We start from the raw sequence: 2741 nt of genomic DNA on the forward strand, positions 1-2741 counted from the left end.
TGGGGGGTGGGGGGGGTGGGTTTTTGGGGGGTCCCACCCCAGGTTTTTACCTTAATTTTGGTGAAGAACTGTCGGAAACAGGCCCTGGGATCCACCTTGAGGCTCTTGGCCAACTCCAGGATGAACTGCATGACAATGGTCTGGTGGGCAACCTGCTCCATCAGGGCATGTTTCTGGGGGGACATGGAAAGAAAAGGGGTGAGGAACCCCCAAAAGTCCAAGCTTGGAGATCCTGGAGATCCCAGGATGGGTTTGGAGATGCTGGGATTGGGTTGGAGGGACTTGGGATGGGGTTTTGAAGGTCCTGAGATGGGTCTGGAGTTCCTGGGATGAGGTTTGAAGGAGCCAGGATGGACTTTTAGATCCTGGGATGGGGTTGGAGGATCCTGGGATGGGGTTGGAGATCCCTGGGATGGGGTTGGAGGGTTCTGGGATGGGATTGGAGGGTCCTGGGATGGGCTTGGAGATCCCTGGGATTGGTTTTGAGGGACCAAAGATGGGTTTCAAGGTCCAAAGACATGGATATGGAGGGTCCTGGGATGGACTTGGAAGGTTCTGAGATGGGTTTGGAGGAACCCAGGATGGGTTTTGAAGTCCAAGAATCAACTTGGAGAGTCCTGGGATGGTCTTGGAGATCCCTGGGATGGTCTTGGAAGGTCCTGGGATGGGTTTTGAGGGACCCAGGATGGGTTTCAAGGTCCAAGTATGGACTTGGAGATCCCTGGGATGGACTTGGAGATCCCTGGGATGGTCTTGGAAGGTCCTGGGATGGGTTTTGAGGGACCCAGGATGGGTTTCAAGGTCCAAGTATGGACTTGGAGATCCCTGGGATGGACTTGGAGATCCCTGGGATGGTCTTGGAAGGTCCTGGGAGGGGTTTTGAGGGACCTAGGATGGGTTTCAAGGTCCAAGAATGGACATGGAGGGTCCTGGGATGGACTTGGAGGGTCCTGGGATGGGTTTCAAGGTCCAAAGATGGACATGGATGGTCTTGAGATGGACTTGAAGGTCCAAAGATCAACTTGGAGGGTTTTCTGGGATGGACTTGGAGGGACCCAGGATGGGTTTTGAGGGAGCCAGGATGGGTTTCAAGGTCCAAAGATGGATTTGGAAGGTCCTGGGATGGACTTGGAGGGTCCAGGAGGGGTTTCAAGGTCCAAGGATGGACTTGGAGGGTCCTGGGATGGGTTTCAAGGTCCAAAGATGGACTTGGAAGGTCCTGGGATGGGCTTGGAAGGACCTGGGATGGGCTTGGAAGGTCCTGGGAGGGGTTTTGAGGGACCTAGGATGGGTTTCAAGGTCCAAGAATGGACATGGAGGGTCCTGGGATGGACTTGGAGGGTCCTGGGATGGGTTTCAAGGTCCAAAGATGGACTTGGAAGGTCCTGGGATGGGCTTGGAAGGACCTGGGATGGGCTTGGAAGGTCCTGGGAGGGGTTTTGAGGGACCTAGGATGGGTTTCAAGGTCCAAGAATGGACATGAATGGTCCTAGGATGGACTTGAAGGTCCAAAGATCAACTTGGAAGGTTTTCTGGGATCGACTTGGAGAGACCCAGGATGGGTTTTGAGGGAGCCAGGATGGGTTTCAAGGTCCAAAGATGGACATGGATGGTCTTGAGATGGACTTGAAGGTCCAAAGATCAACTTGGAAGGTTTTCTGGGATCGACTTGGAGAGACCCAGGATGGGTTTTGAGGGAGCCAGGATGGGTTTCAAGGTCCAAAGATGGATTTGGAAGGTCCTGGGATGGACGTGGAGGGTCCAGGAGGGGTTTCAAGGTCCAAGGATGGACATGGAAGGTCCTGGGATGGGCTTGGAAGGTCCTGGGATGGACTTGGGAGGATCCTGGGATGTTTGGAGGGTCCTGGGATGGGGTTTCAAGGTCCAAGGATGGATTTGGAGGGTCCTGGGATGGGCTTGGAAGGTCCTGGGATGGACTTGGGAGGATCCTGGGATGGACTTGGAGGGTCCAGGATGGGTTTCAAGGTCCAGGGATGGACTTGGAGGGTCCTGGGATGGACATGGAGGGTCCTGGGATGGACTTGGGAGGCTCCAGGATGAGACTGAAGATCCTGGAACGTTCTAGAAGCTCCTGAGATGATCCCAGGACGTTCCTCAAGATCCAACCCTTCCCATTTCCTCCCACCCCAACCCATTCCCAGCTGGAAAACCTGAGCAGAACCATCGATCCCCACCATCAATCTCTTCTCCCCCACTTTTCACCCCTCCCCCCAGCCCAGAATTCCAAGGATTTCACCCCAAAAATTCCCACCTCTTCCACCTCCAGGTCGATGCACCAAATCACCAGGTAATTGGCTGTTTCCTCACACACCAGTTGGGGGTTTTCCCCCAGGAATTTCTGGCTGTCATCCCAGCGTCGTAACATCCCTGGGAATGGGGGGAATGAGGGGGGATGGGATTTGGGGATCCCCCCCAAAATTGGGTCCCCAAAGGAGATCCCAGCCCCCCAAAATTGGGTCACCCAGGAGGTTCTGGTTCCAGTGTCATAATGGTGGGAATTGGGAGGGGGTTGGGGGAGTGGGAGAGGGATTTGGGGGGTGAGGAAGGGGTCTGGGGGGGGTTGGGGGGCCCCCAAAATAGATCCCAGCCCCCCCAAAATAGATCCCAGCCCCCCCCAAATTGGGTCCCCAAAGGAGATCCCAGCTCCCCAAAATTGGGTCACCCAGGAGGTTCTGGTTCTAGTGTTGTAATGGTGGGAACTGGGAGGGGGGTGGGGGGGT

At 55.3% G+C, this 2741-nt stretch overlaps 1 protein-coding gene across 1 annotated transcript in view; it reads right to left on the bottom strand.

Annotated features, from left to right (window-relative positions):
* Positions 1 to 50: 50 nt before the first annotated feature.
* Positions 51 to 2741, bottom strand: part of CDC37 (cell division cycle 37) — a gene marked incomplete at its 3' end in the record, with an annotated part of 4580 nt that continues 1889 nt past the window's right edge. The window contains exons 2-3 of the mRNA XM_010005860.1: positions 2273 to 2492; positions 51 to 173 (exon numbers count right to left, since the gene is read on the bottom strand). Coding sequence (XP_010004162.1) covers positions 51 to 173; positions 2273 to 2492 — 343 coding nt within the window. The remainder of the gene's footprint in view (positions 174 to 2272; positions 2493 to 2741) is intronic.

The sequence above is a fragment of the Chaetura pelagica genome, unplaced genomic scaffold, assembly GCF_000747805.2.
Source record: "Chaetura pelagica isolate M959 unplaced genomic scaffold, ChaPel_1.0 scaffold1961, whole genome shotgun sequence".
Classification (NCBI taxonomy): Eukaryota; Metazoa; Chordata; class Aves; order Apodiformes; family Apodidae; genus Chaetura; species Chaetura pelagica.